This window comes from Elephantulus edwardii, unplaced genomic scaffold (assembly GCF_000299155.1).
Source record: "Elephantulus edwardii isolate Elephantulus edwardi_28Jun2011 unplaced genomic scaffold, EleEdw1.0 scaffold00089, whole genome shotgun sequence".
Lineage (NCBI taxonomy): Eukaryota > Metazoa > Chordata > Mammalia > Macroscelidea > Macroscelididae > Elephantulus > Elephantulus edwardii.
The window spans coordinates 12,954,488-12,972,146 of NW_006399839.1; the positions used below are offsets into that span (position 1 = coordinate 12,954,488).

Consider the following 17,659-nt stretch of genomic DNA (forward strand, 5'->3'; position numbering starts at 1 on the left):
GAGGAAGGAAACGAGGAGGGGACGAGGAGTAGGGAGAAGGAGGAGGAGAGGAGGAGAAGGAAGAGGGAGAGGAGGGGGAAGAAGAGAGGAGGAGGAAGAGGAGGAGAGAGGAAGAGGAGAGGAGGAGGAAAAGGAGGAGAGAGGAAGAGTAGGATGGAGGGGGAGGAGGAAAAGAAGAGGAGAAAGAGGAGGAGGTGGAAGAAGAGGATTAGCACTTAAAAGCACTAAATAAATATTCTCAAAAGAGTTTTGAAATGCTTTGTGAACCATGGAGGCAAAGGGAACAGGCTACTTAAGTTAAAAACCATCCTCTTACATGACCCAGTCATCAACACTGCTGCCCTCCAGGCGAGGAAATGGCTTGGGGAGCTTGCTAATGTGCCAAGGGTCAGCCAGCCCGAGGAAGAGCCTGGATTCAAAACGTGCGAAGTCCCATTTCTCCACCAAGCCGCTTCCCCAGCTCAATTCTCTGACTCCCTGGCAGGCTTAGCTGAGGGGAAAGGCCGCAGAAGATTCACTCTGGGAAACCACTACAGGCATCCCCTGCAGTAACCCCATTAGCAGGAGAGGCTACGTAAGGACAAGCTCTGCTTTTTAGAGACAAGACAGGAAGCGGGTGCTCGCTTCGGCAGCACATATAAATCAATCTCCATAATAGTCTACGTGTTTCCTACTGCCAAAAGGGGCCCTTTAGAGTAGTGAGAGAAGATCTTCACCCTGAAACCCACAGCGTCCCTTTTCAGCAGGAAGTAGCTAAGAGAATACGCCATCCCCTTTTCCTTATGAATCAGGGTGAAGTCTCTCTCAGGGAGGAGTGATAGGGAATGGCAAAGGACACACTGACAAAGAAGATTAATCAGAACTGGCTTTGACAAGCACTGTGGCAATTGGACAATTAAAACAGACATTCGGGGGGGGAACAAGAAGAAAGAACTGGGGAGGAGGGTAGAGAAAACAGTACAACAATGAATGAATGAAACCCCAAAATCTCTGTAAATGTTCATTAAAACTAATACAATAAAAAAATAAATAAAAATATTTTAAAAAAAAAGACAGGAAGCGGGTAGTGGTGGTGGTGGAGTGAGCTTGGTGGCAGGCTGGCAGCTGGTCCTGACAGGTGGCAGTGGGAGGCAGTGCTGGTGGGACTGATTACTATTATTTGTAATGGGCATCTGCTGTTTTTTGCCCACCTAGCATTGATTCCATCTTCTGGGAGCAGAAATGCTAGCTTTTCTAAAGAAGGTCGCCCTTTTCTGTGGGATTAACGAAAGGAACAGCTTTGGCCACAGGAGTTTCTAAACTGTGAGGGCAGAGCCCGGACCTGCTGAACTGTAGTCCTCACTCGTGGCCTCCCTGAGGGACAAGATGACCCTGATCTATACACCGTCACACAGGAGGGCTGGGAACGTGCTCCCTGGTAGTACAGCTTACAGGAACCAGTCTTCTTCTGAGACAACTAGATCAGTTTGCTCTGAAGCCAACACCAGTCCTACCATTAGTGAGTGCCTACTGGGGGCTGGGCACATGCTAAGGACAACATGTGAAACACCCTGTTTAACCCGCACAGCAACAGGCTGAGGGCTTGTTCCACTTGGAAGAACCTGTTCGCACTTCAGGAAACCGAGGCTCAAATGGGAGGAGCTTGAACTCTGGAATTTCTGATTCCAAGGTCTTGTTCATTCACTAGATGACACTGTCCTTGTTGGTTTTCTTTTTTTTTTTAATTTATTATTAATTTCAATGAAAATTTAACAGAGACTTTGGATTTCCATTCATTCATTGTTGCACTTTTCTCCCCTCCCAACCCTCTCCCCGACACTGCCCTTGTTAGCACCTAAGCCTTGTAGGCTCACAGATGCTTTAACGGCCCACATTCACGGATAGTTCTCAGTCCACAGAAAAGCAAAAACAACTTGAAAGGTAACTCAACTTGACTCACCACAGAAATAAACCGACACCACACTGTGGTGCCCGGTGCAATGTATTAGCTTGTTGCTGGGTGCCGCAGAGTGATGGTGGCTCACCGAGAATGAAACAGCCCGCAGGAACCACAGTGCCAAACCATCTCACTGAGGACCTTCCTCTTTTTTGACCATCACCTACTTTACCCAGGGTGACATCCTTCTCTAAGGCCTGGTCCCTCCTGATAGTATGTCCAAAGTACGCGAGAGAGCCTTGCTGTCTTCACTTCCAAGGAGCATCCTGATATGCTTCTTCCGGGACAGATCTGTTTGTCTGGCAGTTCACAGTACATGCAGACCCTAACTCCAAGGCATTCATTCTTCCCTGAGCTTTGCTATTCATGGTCCAGCTATTATATAACGGGGAGGTGAATGAAAATATCTTAGCCTTACTCCTCAAGATAACATTCGTGCTTTGTTAAAACTGTAATGTCTTTTGCAAGAGATTCGCCCAGTGCAATAGTCCTCTGATTTGCAGCCTGCTGCCTTCATGGGTGTTGACAGATACAAGTAAAATGAAATCTGTGATCATCTCCTCTTTTCCCCACTGATCATTGGCTCATTGGTGAGGATTTGTGTCTTAAGTTGAAGTCTCTGGTCTTCATCAGTAAGTGCTTCAAGTCTTTGCTTTCAGCAAGCAAGCCTATGTCATCTGCACACTGCAGGCTGGTTGTGAATCTTTCTCAGATCCTGATGCTACATTCTTCTTAATCTAGTGCAGCTTTTTTACTTATTTGTTTGTAAGTACGATGAAGAATGCAACTGTGGTACACACCTTTCTTGATTTTAAACCACGCCGTATTCCCTTATTCTGGTCAAATGATTGCCCTGATGGTCTATGTAGTTTCTAAACAAGTACAATTGTTGTTGTTGTTAGGTGCTGTTGAGTACGACTCATAGCGACCCTACGAACAAAAGATCTGAATGCTGTTCTGTCCTGCGCCATCCTCACACTTCCTGACACACAAGAGCCCACTGCAGCAGTCACCGTGTCAATCCACCTGGTTGAGGGTCTTCTTCTCCTTCGCCAACCCTCCATCCTCCCCAGCATCATGTCCTTCTCCAAGGAAGAGCATCTCGTAGCAACATGTCCAAAGTATGTGAGGCGAAGTCTCATCATTTCTGTCTCCAAAGAGCACTCTGGCTGCACCCTCTCCAAGACATATCTGTTAGTTCTCTTGGCCATCCGTGAGAGTTTAGTGCTCTTCTCCAACACCACACCTCAAAGAGGTCAATTCTTTTTCTGTCATCCTTACTCATCGTCCAGCTCTCAGATGCATAGCAAGTGATCAGAAAGACCATGGCTTGAGTCAGTCCCACCTTTAGTCCTGAAACTGACATCATTATTCCTCAATAATTTGGAAAAGTCCCCAACTGAAGATTTTCCCAGTACAATCCATCTCCTTATTTTCTGATTGTTGGTACCAAGGGTGTTAATTGTGGATCCAAGCAAGATGAAGCTGTTGACAGTTTCAATTTCCTCTCCATCCATAATAATGCTGTATATTGGTCCAGTGGTAGGATCTTTGTTTTCTTGATATTGAGATGCAGTCAATACTGAAGGCTGCACTCCTTGGTCTTCTGCAACAAGGCTTCAAGTCCTCCTTACTTTTGTTATGATATGTAACGTTTAAAGCTTTTGCACATTCAATATAGGTAAACAATTTTCTGTATGGGTAAACATCTGTCTGGTAGTCTCTGCTTTCAGCCAAGTTCAATGTGACATCAACAATCTGATCCCTGGTTCCATGTCTGCTTTTGAGTCCAGCTTGACTTTCTGGCAGTAACCTGTTGAAGTATTGCTTCAACTGTTTAAAATTCATCTTCAGCAAGATTTTACTTGTGTGAGATATCAATTATATCGTCTGATACTTTCTGCATCCTGATGGATCACTTTTTGAGGAGTGGGCATGAATACTGACCTCTTGTAGTGGGTTGGCCATGGAGGAGCCTTTTCAGTTTCTCAGCATAGAAAACACCCAGTGCTGTATCCATTTGTTAAAACATGTCACCGGGCTTTCCATCAGCTCCTGGAACCTTGTTCTTTGTCAACACTTCGAGTGAAGCCAGACTTCTTGCTTCAGTATCACTAATTTTTGATCACATGCTACATCCTGAAACGGTTAAATGTCCACCAATTTCTTCGGTACAGTAATTCTGTATATTCCTTATATCTTTTGATGCTCTCTGCATCATTCAATAGTCTCTCACTATTGCAACTTGAGGTCTAAATTGTTTCTCCAGGTCTTTCAGCTTGAGAAATGCTGAGTGCATTCTTCTCTTTTGGTTTTCAATGGCAAGTCTTTGCACATTTCGTTACAATAGTTTCGAGTCGTCCTTTCAACTCTGTTCTGCGCTCCTACTTCCACTGATGTAGTTTCACAATGTGTTCTTGTATCCATTCTGGTCTTTTATTTCTATTCTTTTTAATGACTTTTCGCTTTCTTTGTGTAAGATGTACCTGAGGTCATCTCACACTTCACCTGGTCTTTGATTACTAGTGTTTGACACTTCAGTTGGGCAGGAAAACCTTATGAGTAGCAGGGGAATACTGTCTGATACGGTGCCAGATGGCATGCTCGAGTCAGAAGGCACTGGGGAAGACCTGCCTCTTCTACTTTAATGATGTGGATAGAGTAAAGCTTCGAGCCACTGAAGCACCTTTTTTTTGCTGATGTGACATCATTCAAGATGAGGAGAAACAGCTGCAAATATCCATTAATAATCAGCACATGGAATGTACAAATGCGTGAATCTAGGAAAATCTGAAGTTGTAAAACCTGAGATGGAAGGCATAAAGATAACACCCTAGGTAGGTACTGGTGAGCCGACCTGAACTGGTATTGGCTATTCTGAACTGAACATTCATACACTGAAATGACAAATTTAAGAGGAATGGCTTTGTATTCATTGTCAAGAAAACATTTCAACATCTACTCTGAGGCCTCTCCTCCCAGTTTCCTTTCAGGAAGGGAGGTCCATCCCCTTGAAGATGTAACTTGCTAACAAATCTACCTTTACTATTCAACCTAAGAAACAAACAAACAAACAAAAACCCTACCCTCAATTACAATGCTGTCAGCAGTGGATAATATCAATATGCATACAAAGAAGAGCTGTTTAATATGACTACGATTGAAATTTACACACCACTAAAGCAAAGATGAAGAAATCAGGGTTTTCTACTAATTTCTGCAGTTTGAGATAGTTCAAACATGCAATCAAGATATATTAATAATAATTGGTGACTAGAATACAACAGCTGAGAAAAAAAAAAGGACTGGTGGTTAGAAATATGGCCTTGAGGACAGAAAGGGGAGTAAGCTGGAGAGTGAGAGACAGCATTTCCTATCACCAATTCACCAATGAATTATTCATTAAAAAAAATTAAACAAGGACTATACATGTAGAGCTCACCAGATGGATACACAGGGGATCAAATTGACTACATTCATAGAAAGAGACTCTGGAGAAGTTCAACACCATCAGTTATAAAAAAGTCAGGGGCTGACTGTGGAATGGACCTGCTGCACTGACTGTTAGAACAATTGCTTATATGCAAGCTCAAGCTGAAGCCAATTAAACAAGTTCATGAGAACCAAATTATGACCTTGAGCATATCCCATCTGAATTATCTTATCTTGCTCATAAAATCTTATTCTTTTGGCTTAAGAAATACTGAGTGTGTTCTTTCAGTTTGCATATTATTATAACACTGTTTTCTTGAACTACCCTTTAAAATCTCTTCAGGTCTCCATTTCTTTCATTTGTTTTAGCTAGTCTACATTCAAGAGGTGTTGTAGTTCCCAGAGATGCTGAAGAGGGCACGGGATAGGTCAGGCTTCAGATTAGTTGTTCTTAGGGTCGTTAGGAGTTGTATTCAATGGTACCTAACAACAACATTCAAGAGAAAGTTTCAGAGTCTATTGTGACATCCATTTTGGTCTTTTTCTTCTTCCTGTCTGCTTGTCCTTGATGTCATTCCTCAACTCATGTGATCTTTAGTCACTGTTGTTGTTGAATACTGTTTAGTTGGAACTGACCTATAGCTGACCCTCCAGTGAGTTTTCAGAGGCAGTTAATCGCACAGGATGGGATAGCTCATCCTCTCGAGGAGCAGCTGGTGGCCTTGAACCGTGTGACTTCAGGATTTTAGTGCAGCTTGTTGCCACTAGGCAACCAGAGCTCTTTGGTCATTTGTGTGCATTAAATCTATTCTTGAGATAGTCTTCCAATTCTGATGGGATATACTGTTTCTTTCCACACATGTTAACTAAACTGATGTCTGTGTGTTTCATCTGGTGAGATCCATATGTTTGGTCTCCATTTATATTGTTGAAAAATAAACCCAACATGTGCAATGAGTAAGTTTTCGGTCTTGCAAAATTCCATTTTGTGATCCCCACCACTGTTTCTATCACGAAGGCTATATTCTCCCAATCTTTGTTTCCAACTTTTGCATGCTTGATCAATTTCAGATTGCAAAAGTGGGTAAAAATTCTCAATTTCTTCCATACCATTAGAGGTTGAGGCAAAATCAAAATAGCAGTCATACTGACTGGTCTTCCTTGCTGTCGGTAAGTACCACTGAGTTGAAACTCAACCATCCAGGGAGACTGGTTAAATGCAGCATGGGGCCTCAGAAGTCTATGTAATTACAAGGGTTCTTTTAGAACCATAATAATGGGATTACCTTCAGATGTATTTTCCAAGTGAAAAAGGCAAGATGTCAGACAGTTTGTATTTACGATTCTACCAGTGGTGTGTAAAGAGAAATCCCTACAGATTTGTGTACATGCATGTATGCGTGCAGGCTGGCGTATTACTAAACTATTTCTGGAAGTGCCCCTAAGGAACCAACAACAATCTAAGGGTAAGGGGGCAGGAGGGACAGTGGCTGAGGAAATCAGTGGGTAGATTATTCACTACCTACAAATCAGTGGGAGGAGATTTTTTATTATGCATCTTTAAAATTGTGAATTAAGCTAATGTAGACAAACAAAAAGTTTAAACCAGACCAGAGACCTCTGCCTGCCATGATAGGAGGGGTATCATCTCTGCTGGTGTCTGTTGCCAGAGTTGATTTTGGCTCAAAGCTCCTCCCAAGTGTGCAGGGCCAAACACCATGTGGGGTTCTGCAGGCTGTGACCTTACGGCTGAAAGCAGGCCTGTCTTCCACACACCGCAGACCATCCTCCCATGTCTTCCTGCTGCATTGCACCTATGCACCTGTCACATCTCTGTCTCACGCAGCAGCGGCATGACCCTGCAGCGCACTGACGGAGGGCAGGTTTCAGGCAGCGTGGCTCAGCCGGCTACGCTCTGGGCCGGGCGGGCCTGCTCACCTGGGTGCTCTCGTCGTGGAAGCCCTCGAGAAAGCTCTCCAGGAGCTCGTCGGCGTTGTCGATGCGCTCCGCGTACTCGCCCACAATCCAGATCATGGCGGCCCGGGCCTCGGGCTCGTCCAGGGAGTCCAGGTTCTCACACAGCGTGGCGATTACACTCTCGTACCTGGGAGATCAGGACACAGCTGGCCCTGTGCATGCAGGAGCCAGGGCACCCCCAGGAAGGCCTGGCAAGAACCCAGAGAGCCAGGCAGCTCCCTTAAGACACCCCTCAGAGGGTGAGGTAAGGAGAGGTGAGGTTTAGCTCTTTCATTTCAGTTCTTACTTTGTGGTCGGGAGTAGCTCAGGGGAAATGCTAAACGCTCTTTGTGAGGGGCAGGGCACACACTTGTTGGGGTACTTGCGGAAGATGTCCTTGATGACCACGATGGCTTCCTGGACCACGTAGTTGACCTTGGTCTGGATGAGATCGAGCAGCGTGCTCACGCAGCGCTCCGCGGATTGCTGGGAGGAGAGAGGAGGAAGGGCAGCGAGGGCAGAGACCCGGCCCCCATCTCCAACAGGACTTCTACAGCCCATGTCTGTGCCAGGGCTCCCGGTCACTCCTGGCCTGCCTTCCCCGTTACAGTGGGACAGAGAACATGCTCCTCAGGAAACAGGAGGGAGGATGAGGACTAAATGACAGGGTCTCCAGGGACACAGGGGAGACAGAATTAGATTAAAGAGGAGAGAGAGGAGACAGCCTTTTTGGAACCTGCAGGTCAAGCATTTCCAGCTATCCTCTGGGGAGCTCCAAGGGCAGAGTGATTGTGCACCAGACTGGTCCCCTTCACTTTTACCTATTTCACGAAATAGGCTTCTGTGACCCTAAAACTAAGAAACTGTGTGCTCGAGAACCCTCATTCTAACATTCTACATTAACGTTCCAGTGGAAGAGACTTCTCAGGACTGGCATCACGTGTGTCAAGGGGAAACATCTCTAGGGCCTGGGGGTGATCAGCTGTCCCAGAGCCCTCTAGCCACCACTGGGCTGATTTAAGGAGAGTTTGACTCAGGACTCAAGGAATTTCCTCCCAAAAATAAAGAGGGTAGGTAGGGATGGCATGCTGGGAAATGGGTTTAGAGGGGACTCCAGGGAACTTAAAGGGACACACGGTCAGTTGATTCAAGCCACCTGTCAAAATGATCACCAGGCTGAGATCTCGCTGGAATGCCCCATGGAGTGCGAGCTAAGTCCGCCAGAGCCGCCACCTGCTTGTGGCCGCCCCGCTGCCTCAGCTAACTTTAAAGAAGAGCCCGTGATGACGATGGGTTCGTTTAATCTGAAGCAACTGGTTGAAAGGAGACTACACAGCAAGGAGGAGCCCAACCAAACGTGAACAATGGGTGCCTCGGGGCCTGTCCACAAACCCAAAGCCAGCACATTTTGCTGGGTCTCCAGGTTTCGGCTCCCTCCCTCCCCTGGCTGTGGCAGTCCCAGGGCCTCACCTCCACCTTGATGGCACAGCGGCCAATGGCTCGCACAGCCTTCCGCACAAAGTCCACGTCCACCTCTGTTGCGTATTCTTTCAGCTCTGCTAAGACCTGGGGTCCAGAGAGAGAAGAGGGGGGCTTGGGATAGGTCTGGCAGAGCCACTCTCACAACATGCGTGGGCATCGGGTATACAAAGACCCCTAGAACGACGGGCTTCTATCTTCTGATTGAGGTGGAAGACCCAAGGGAAGGGAGAGAAGTCAGGTGTCCAGTGTGGGAAGCAGGGCAGGCTCCACTGACAGGGCTGGAATAATTACTATTCTAGCTGACGTAGCCACCTAATTAACGGTACTCAAGTGGACAAGTCATAGGAGAGAGGGGAAAAGATCTCTGGTAACAAAACATCAATTACTATTAGCTCCATGCCCTGCTAAGCACTTTTTTTAAAAAGTTATTTCCGTCTTATCTTTTTTTAAATTATTATTAAATTGTATTAGTTTTAATGAACATTTACAGAGATTCTGGGTTTTCATTCATTCATTGTTGCACTGTTTTCTCCACCCTCCTTCCCAGTTCATTCTTCTTCCCCCCTCCCCCGAATGTCTGTTTTAATTGTCCAATTGCCACAGTGCTTGTCAAACGCAGTTCTGATTAATCTCCTTTGTCAGTGTGTCCTTTGCCATTCCCTATCACTCCTCCCTGAGAGAGACTTCACCCTGATTCATAAGGAAAAGGGGATGGCGTATTCTCTTAGCTACTTCCTGCTGAAAAGGGACGCTGTAGGTTTGCTAAGCACTTTTTATGAGGTGGAACCATCAGCGTGAGATATCAGTTGGTCAGACACCAGCTCTCGCCGGTCTCGCTGGTAAACCTGTTTGACACTAAACCGGTGCCCCCACCACCACCCTGCTGACCTGGGCGATGTTGGCCTGGGAGGCCAGGCGGATCATGATGTCCAACTTCTCCAGCTTCACGTAGATGGGGTCGTTGTACTTCACAAAGAAGACCTTCATCTCATGTTTCAGGATCTCAGGCCTGGTGGTGGGGCAGGGTTGCCCAGAGAGCAAGAAGCAAGGCATAAGCCGGTAGGAAAACCCACTTCTCCTGGGGCCTGAGGTGGAGCCTGATATCCTGAAGGCAAAGCTATGGACCCACGAGGGGTCTGAGCAAGGTTCTGTGTGTCCCACCCGATCACAGGACGGAAAGAAGTGCAAACAAGAGGCAGCTCCCTTCCAGGGGCAGCAGGCACCAAGGGTACAGGCTGGGGAATCAGAGAGCTCTTGATTTCAATCCCAGCTCTGACCTCCGGTCTCTAGTCCCACAGCTACGAAATGGGAATAACAACTCACAGAAAAGAGCCTGAGATCCTGGTTTAATCTGAACAGGTGCTTTCTGGAGGGAATACATGCCAGGTGGAGAAATCCCAGGTGACTGGTCCCCACTAAAGACCCTTAGAACTGAGTCTCAGTGGGGTTCCCTGAGCAGACACATGGCGCATGTGGTGCTGCGTGATGCTGTTGGAAGAAGAGTGCTCTGGCTTGTCCTGGTAGAGAGCGCACAGGACGCTTGTGCAGATTCCTCCAGACGCTGCCTGTGTCATTTTCCTCTTGGCCCTTTTCGTGCTACTAGTGCACATCTCAGCTCTGAGAATAGCTATCTGTTAAATCTGCGAGTCCTCCGAGCGAATCTCGGAAGGTGAAGTGGTCCTGGAGACCCCTATACAACATTAGGACAGCTATGCACTCAGCATTCAGCATGACACCTGACTCGGAGAAGGTGCTTGCTACCCAGGTACTCCCTCCCTCAGGAGGAACCCCAGAAAAGGGGTGACTCTGCAGAATGTCTGAACTCCGAGGGAGGGAGAGGAGAGGCTCTGCACGTGCTCCTAATCGGAAAAGCCAGGAAGCTGTAATTCTGTGAGGTTTCTTTTTCTACTGAACTAGAGAAGCCTTGTAAGAATATCCCTTATCTGCAAAGCCAGGACATGTCCAAATTCACAAGCCCCTACCCTGCTGAGACTGTAAAGCTGATGCTGATGCTTTACAACCACCAATAAGAGCAGAACACAACTGTTTCTGTCAACTTCTCTATTAAAGGCTCAGGACAAAGCAGTTTAGAGAGCTCAGTCATTGTGGACAATAGTCCCCCAAGGCCCCACTGGCAAATAAAGTCCCTTCCTTTTTCCAACAGAGGTGTTTGGGTGATTCTTTCTCTCCCTCAGGTCCCCTCTTCCTGCAACACTACCACCGCAGGGCTCCTTCACCTGTCCTCAAAGGCCCAACTGGCACCATATGCTGCTTCACCTTAGCTGAGAAAAGCCCAGAGAGGTTGAATGGTTTGTCTAAGGTCACACAGCTAATGGTAATAAGGAAGACACTTCCTCCTTTCCAGGAAAGAGAATGAGAAGAAGGGATGTGTACAGACGGTAGGGAAGGGATGAGACACAGTGGGACATGGAGGGACACTAGGAAATCAGTGCTACTGATCCAGTGGTGGGGAGGCCCTGGTAAGTCCGGGAGTCTTCAGAACGCCCTGCAGGGAAGTCAAGAACCCCAGCTGGACAGCAGCAAGGTACAATTTCTCTAATCAGGACCTGGCAAAAGCTGCCCAAACACTTGTCAGACCAGGCAGGGCCTCGGGGACATGGGCAACTTCTTAAGAGATTTACTGTGTCAAATATAGCACAGGAAGTCCTTGCACTCTGATCTGGAGCTTCAGGTCACCACAGCTTACTAGCCCAGTGAGGAAGGGCACCAACCTGTAAACCCCGCACTGCCACTGCAAATCCTTAGCCTAATCCCACCACCTAGGAAGCCTTTCCAGATTTTCATCGCACCCTACATGTGCCTGTGCACCTGGTATCTCTAGGCCCCCGAGAGATAGGAAGGACAACAGCAAGGAGAATGTAATATCTTCCAAGAGAATTACTGGAAGAAGTTCCTGTTCTCAGTAACAGCCTGGTGTAAAGTATGTTTGCTCAAGGGTTGCTGAATCTGACCATATGGACTGGGACAGAGCTCAGGAGGCCAATCCCACACCACCAAGCTGCAGGGCTCCCTCGCTGCTTCAGAGGAAAGGAGGAGATCATTGTAGAGCAGCTGTCCTGTTCTGGGACCTCTGGAAGCAGTACTGCTCTGCCCCTTTCTGCCTGCCTCCCTCCTGTCACTTAATCAGTCCCTTCCCCGAGGGGCAGCGGCTTACTGCTACAGTCCTTCTCAAGGGTGGAGAAAAGGGGCTGTCTCGAGTCTACCCTTCCATGAGGAGGCTGATGCAAAGTCCAAGGATTCATAGTGGCCCCACAGTCCTCCAGCCTCAGGGAACTGGACTGGAGCTCAGGACCCTACCTCAAGAAAATACACACGCACAAAAAGAATCTTATACATGTCAGGAGGGCTTGGTGGACTTGGAAGCCATCTGCTGTCCAGGCTAAGAACTAGAGTCCAGATTTCACCTAACCTGCTCCCTACTTAGATTAAGCTGGGGCTTCTCAAGTTCAGCACTGACATTCTGGGCCAAAAAGATTCTTTGTGGTGGGAGATGGTTTGTGCACTACAGCACCATTGAAGAGCATCCTTGGTCTCTAACCCATTAAACACCAGCAGGTTCTCCTCTCCCTAAATTGTGACAACTAAAAGAGCCTCTGTTGTTGCTGTTAAGTGCCATTGAAGCGACTATGACTCATAGCGACCCTATGAATAATGCGACTGAGCCCGGCCCTATCCTGTGCCATCCTCATCATCTCTGACATCGTTGGGCCCACCATTGCAGTCCCTCTGTCAATCCATTCTATTGAGGCTCTTCTCCGCTGACCCTCCACCTTCCTGAGCTCTTGTCCCTTCCCAAGGACTCGCCCCTCCTAACAACATGCTCAATGTATGTGAGGCAAAGTTTCACTATTCTTGCCAAATGCCCCTGGGGAAGCATCCAGGTGAAAAAACCGATGCATTAAGCTGTGGTTCGACATGTCCAGCCTGGTGATGAGTTTCAGCAGCCACTGTTCCCCCACAAGACTGTGCCCCCGAGGGTAGTCTATCGAGGACTGCTTACCTTTTCTGTACAATGAGGTTGATATTGCGCAGGGCCACGTACTGTAGCTCCGGCTCGGCTGACAGCAGCGTGACCAGTGGAGGGGCCAGCTTCTTGAGCAAGGTCCCGTAGTAGTCCAGGTCCTTGGACAACATTTCCATAAACTTCATCAGCACCTTCACAGCAGACAGCACCACGGCAGAGTTGGCATGGGACAATCTGGGGGTGACTCGCTCACAGATGCTGGGGTCCATTCCAATGGGGCAAACAGGAAAGACAGACAGACAAGGGGAAACATCCTGCTTTTAGTTATCAAAATATCATGTCTCCTGCAGGAAGTTGTTGAGATCCTGGTTCCAAATGATGCCTAGTGGTCAAGCTTGTTTTTCTTGGGGGCGCTCTTCTGGGGGTGTTTGGGCTGCCCTCCGAGTCTCAGGGCCTTGGAAGGTGGGTGATGTTCGGATCTTTTTTTCTTGTGGCTGCCCTTAAGGACTGCCTTCTTGGTGTTTTAATGTTTTTGCTTTGGCTTCTGTTTTGGGAAGGGCAGGGGCTTGGGAAGGGCAGGGTCTTCCTTCTTTGCTTTTGGCACTTTTGTAGAAAGGCCCTATTTTGTCTTCTAACATTCATGTCCTTACTGTCCACCGCCCTTCCCTTCATCTATCTTTACCCCCTTCACTTATCTTAATGAGCATCTATTATCGATGCATTCATTCTCACTGCCTTCTCTCCCTATCTTTGCTTTAGACTTTTTCTTTAGAAATCTTTTCTTTAGATTTTTACAGTAGTGCTTTTGAAACCAGTATTAGCTCTTTTGTGGTTTATTTTACTCAGTATAATGTCTTCTAGATTCATTCATGTGGTACAGGGTTTTAGAAATTCTTTACTGTTGCACAGCACTCCACTGTGTGAATGGACCACCACAGCTTCTTGGTCCGTTCTGCCATTGAAGGACACCTGGTTGTTTCTATCTCTTTGCTAATGTAAACAAAAAACCATTGTGTTCTTCTTTTTTTTAAATTTTTTTTTATTTTATTAATTTTTTTGTGTGTACCGTCAAATTGGATCTGACTCGTACAGGAGGAGATTGCCCCTCCTTCTCCGGTAGAGCTTCTGGTGGATTTGAACCATGTATCTCTGGGATTGCAGTGTAGCTTCTTGCCACTAGGCCAACAGAGCTCCCTCATTGTGTTCTCTTAAGGACTATCTATCAGGGATCAAAATGACAACAGCAACTGGAAAGCTTAGTTAAGAACCGTAGAGGGCTGTGAGTTTATGTTTATGGGGGAGCAACAACTCAGTAAAAGAGGTTCTACAACTTAAGAATGTGATCAAGGGCGAGCTCTGGTGGTCTAGGGGCAAGAAGCTGCACTGCAATCCCAGAGAAGCATGGTTCGAATCCACCAGATGCTCTGCTGGAGAAGGAGGGACAATCTCCTTCTGTACCAGTCAGATCCGATTTGACGTTCACACACACAAAAATAATAATTTTTTTTTTAAAAAAAAGAATGTGATCAAGGTCACTGAATTCTATATGTAGAAACTGGTGAACTAGTACATGTTTTGTTGTATATATTCTCAATAACAACATCATACTGGAAGGAAAGAAAATTCTATGGAGCAGTTTCTACTCTGTAGTACATGGAGGTCACCATGAAAAGCAAAGCAAGCACCCTGCAAAGGGCCTGGCATGTAGTGAACCCTCTATGAATATCAACTTCTCCTCCCCCTCATTGCTAGGATGTTCAAAGGCACCAGGTTAACCGCTTAGTTAAGAGCAACAGCCATTCAAGTCCTAGCTGGTGACCCTGCACAACTCCCTCTGCCTCTTGAAGCTGGGAGCATTTTTCTCTCTCCAACGAGCCACAATGGTGGAACCTCTATGACAAAGTTGCTTTAAGGATTATCTAATGCTTGGGAAATATCTAGTATCACCTGAGGTTGACTTCTCAGGAACAGGTAAACAAAGAGTGGCTTTGATGCTTCTAGTCTTTACTCAGCTTGCAGGGACTGAGGTCTCTAAGAGCTGCAGAAGCCCCGGCTAATGTAAGCACTCGCTGCATGCAGCAAGCTGTCTGGTGAAGCAACATGCATGATTCAGATGATGTGGCCCTGGAGAGCCGAGAAGCTACGGGGCTCCCTTGACAAGTTCTTGAGGATGGTATAGGCCAGAGGTCTAGCTACGGTGTCCCCTGAGGACTAAGTCACAAGCTGGACTGGGAGCCAGGGGCCGTCTGCTCACCTCTGCGCCTCTCGGTCATCCTTGGGCGTGTAGTTGGCCAGGCAGTCCAGGATGAAGATCTGGCCCCACTCAGTGCACTCGTTCAGGGCCGTCAGTAGCTTGTTGATGGACTGTGGGTTCAGGTCGAGCAGGTTGCTGCTGGGGTGAGACTCCGCGATCTCTGACAGGGCAGCTACTGCGTTTGCCACCACCTGGGTGAGAGGGAGGAAGGGGCGGAGGCTGGAGCACGGGGCTAAAGCTCACCAGGCAGAAGGCACAGATCTGGAAGGGAACATGACCGGTGGGCAGGGCCTGGAGCCTCCTAGAGGCCTACTCCTAGCTAGTCCTCACCCTGTAGCTCCTCAGTAAACTGGGACTAAAATAATGGCCCCTACTATTTAAGAAAAAAGAACCAGAATAAAATCAGGCAAGATCAAGCTTCCAATGCCAGCATGGGAAAGCATTTTCAGTTACCTAACACAGCAGACACTGTCCATCTACCTGACCCAACAGCTCATTTCCATGCCTGTCAATACATGCTTCTCACACCCTCTCAGGGCTGATGCAATTGGAGCGGGGCCAGAGCAAAGGGATTGGCCAGGAGAAGCGCTGGGCCCTCAACTCATCTTCACCAGAGTGGTAGCTTTGCTGTTCTATGTTGTTTCCTCTTTTCTCTATGACAAAGCGCTGCCCTTGTCTGCCCTGGCCACTCATTGGCAGGTCTACAGGATACATGTGGAGACTGGCTGGGTCAAGGGGCTGGGACATTTCATTTTTAACAGGTGCTGCTAAACTGCCTTCTAGAACAACACTGCTGCTGTGGGCGAGGACACTGATATATCCACCCAGGCATATCCTGTGGCCTTGTCTACTTCAAAGCTGGTCATCTTTAACAACCTTGAAAAATATGCTGTTGACGTTGTCTGCTGTGGAGTCAGAACCGACTCAAAGCTGACCCTTCAGTGGGTTTTCAGAGGGTTAGTCACACAGGAGTCCCGTGGAGCAGCTGGTGGAATTGAACCATGTGCCTTTGGGATTACAAAACAGCTTCTTACTACTAGGCTCCCAGTGCTCCCTGCAAGTTATAGACAAAGGAAAAAGCACCTCCCACCAAGAGTGGACTGTCCAGACAGTGATGATAATGACCGTGACTGCAAGGGGAAGGAGGAGGGCACTAGTCTTGACTGCATATCGACTATGGGGCAGGCCACGTAAGATCTTTTACCTCTCTAAGCCTCACAGCAATCCTGGCTGTCACCCAGAAGGAGAGCCAACTTACTGACAGAGAAAAGAGGGTTCTGAAAGGTCAAGCAGCTAGTCCAAGGTCACGCAGTGAGTTAGAGATGGTACAAAGAAGGGAATCCAGGTCAGGGCCATTCTACTGCAAGGCATGAGCACACTGAACCCACCCAGAGGGGTTCTGACTTCCTGGGACTGGAGAGCTGCCCAGTGAAAGGTCAAGCAGCCCAAGTCTCCCAAGGAGATCAAGGGGATATCAGAGGTAGCTGAGGGGGGTGGCCGAGGCTTACCATGGGGTTGGAGTCAGAGATGAGGTCTTTGAGGGTGTCCAGGAAGCCCTGGTCCTCCACTAGCTGGGCGTTAATATCGTGGAGCTTGGCTACACACACAGCGGCTGTCTTGCGCACGTACGGATCCTCATCCTTCAGGCACTTCCGGAGCGGCTCGCACAGGTACTCGGTGATCTTGTCCACGCGGATGCAGCCCATGGTCCTTACGGCCAGGGCTCGGATCAGGGGGTTGGGGTCTTCACAGTCCTGAGGGCAGGATGAGCCACATGTGGCTTTGAGAGTGTCCCTGGCCTGCTCGTGTGAGTGGCTGAGCCCAGATGGGTTAAACAGTATCAGACAGCTGCTGGGGAATGTACCTCAACTTCAGTAACAGTATGAAAAGTAAATGCCACGTAATGGGCACTGAGTATTTGCTAGATATGGTGCCAAGGGCCTTGTCCATTCCCCCCTTTAACCCTTACAGTTGTTAGATGACGTCGGGTACAACTCATAGTAACCGTATGAATAACAAATCTGCACCCTGCCCTATCCTGTGCCATCCTCACAAGCCCTGACACACTCAAGCCCATTGCTGGAGTCTCTGTGTCAATCCACCTGGGTGAGGGTCTTCCTCTCTCATCATCCCTCCACCTTTATAAGCATGATGTCCCTCTTCAAGGAATAACCTCTATTAGCAACATACCCAGAGTATGTGGGATGAAGCTTCATCATCTTTGTCTCCAAGTAAACCCTTAGAGTAGACACACAGTATCGGCCCTGTTGTCCTAATGAGCAAGCTGGGGCTCTAGGATAGTCAGGAGTGTGTCCAAATTAAATTTACAGAGGAAAACTGTTATTCAAACATGCACTTGTCCTGCACCACAACCTGCAACCTTCCCCTTGGCCGGAGAAGCCCTCATGCTCCCATCTCTGAGCACCAGCACGGCTGATGGACCCAGGGGCCTAGGGGCGCCGGGGCTAATGATTGAAGCTCTTCAGACTGAAGGAGTGAAAAGGAGCAAAGTCCAGAAGGGAAACACAAAGGACTCAGGGCAAAGGCTCACGCCAGCAATGTGAGGCATGGCGTGGCCTCACACAGGGAGCACATGATTTTCTGGAGAGAGCGG

General features: G+C 47.8%; 1 protein-coding gene across 7 annotated transcripts in view; it reads right to left on the reverse strand.

Moving 5' to 3' along the window:
- AP1B1 (adaptor-related protein complex 1, beta 1 subunit) overlaps positions 1-17,659 on the reverse strand; it is a 39,870-nt gene that overhangs the window by 14,467 nt on the left and 7,744 nt on the right. For all 7 annotated transcript variants that reach the window (XM_006890489.1, XM_006890487.1, XM_006890486.1 and 4 more), the window contains exons 4-10: positions 16,554-16,799; positions 15,046-15,236; positions 12,828-13,049; positions 9,695-9,815; positions 8,795-8,890; positions 7,695-7,810; positions 7,307-7,472 (exon numbers count right to left, since the gene is read on the reverse strand). In XM_006890489.1, the coding sequence (XP_006890551.1) occupies positions 7,307-7,472; positions 7,695-7,810; positions 8,795-8,890; positions 9,695-9,815; positions 12,828-13,049; positions 15,046-15,236; positions 16,554-16,799 (1,158 nt within the window). The remainder of the gene's footprint in view (positions 1-7,306; positions 7,473-7,694; positions 7,811-8,794; positions 8,891-9,694; positions 9,816-12,827; positions 13,050-15,045; positions 15,237-16,553; positions 16,800-17,659) is intronic.